Raw genomic sequence first — 985 nt, forward strand, 5'->3', positions numbered from 1 at the left:
GTCCATATATATATATATAGCTTATATGTATACTCCACGTAGATTGGAAATAAGTTTATAAGACAGAATAAATCGATGTGTATATATATATATATATATATACACAGCGTGTAAGATTATAGGCCCCTATCGTCTTATATCAGTTAATCTCCTCGTTGCAGATATAGCACATAAGATCTATTATTGTTATAACAGGGTGTCAAAAAATAAAATATTTAGTGTATAAAATAAACACAAAGACAAGACAAATATTGCTTCCTTCTCTTTTAAACAAATTGTGGCTCTGAAAAGAGCCTTTTGGTTTGAAATAACTGATGACAGCTTATGCACGTTCACCGCGGATACGGCGGGCCAGTTGGATGTCTTTAGGCATAATAGTTACACGTTTAGCGTGGATAGCACACAAGTTGGTATCTTCGAAAAGACCGACCAAGTAAGCTTCGCTAGCCTCTTGAAGAGCCATGACTGCAGAACTCTGGAATCGGAGATCGGTTTTGAAATCTTGGGCGATTTCTCGGACTAGACGTTGGAATGGGAGCTTGCGGATGAGAAGCTCAGTACTCTTCTGGTAACGACGGATCTCACGGAGAGCAACGGTTCCAGGCCTGTAACGATGAGGCTTCTTAACACCACCGGTGGCTGGAGCACTTTTACGTGCTGCCTTGGTGGCAAGTTGTTTTCGGGGAGCTTTTCCTCCGGTAGATTTACGGGCAGTTTGCTTTGTACGAGCCATTTCTGTTTTTAATTTGAATTGATGCTTAGCTTCGAAAATTTTATGTGCTTATATATTAGGTAGATTTTAGAAAAACCAACGTGATTGGTGAAATAGGTGCTTAAGAACACGTCCGTAAAGTATGGCGCGTTTTTTTCCTAAAAGGCTTTATTGATTCAGAGTTAATAGCCTTGTCAATTTGAAGTGACCTTTATTCTAATTGTTCTTTGTTTGGAATTTCAAATGGTGATATACATACTGTACTTATATAGT

General features: G+C 38.5%; 1 protein-coding gene across 1 annotated transcript; it reads right to left on the bottom strand.

Annotated features, from left to right (window-relative positions):
* Window positions 1-136: 136 nt before the first annotated feature.
* Window positions 137-739, bottom strand: LOC117122359 (histone H3). The gene has a single exon (XM_033267915.1). The coding sequence runs from the start codon at window positions 731-733 to the stop codon at window positions 323-325; it is 411 nt and encodes a 136-aa protein (XP_033123806.1). The 5' UTR covers window positions 734-739; the 3' UTR covers window positions 137-322.
* Between the last annotated feature and the right edge of the window lie 246 nt (window positions 740-985).

Source organism: Anneissia japonica, unplaced genomic scaffold, assembly GCF_011630105.1.
Source record: "Anneissia japonica isolate Jap-2015-1 unplaced genomic scaffold, ASM1163010v1 scaffold160042_len985_cov117, whole genome shotgun sequence".
Classification (NCBI taxonomy): domain Eukaryota; kingdom Metazoa; phylum Echinodermata; class Crinoidea; order Comatulida; family Comatulidae; genus Anneissia; species Anneissia japonica.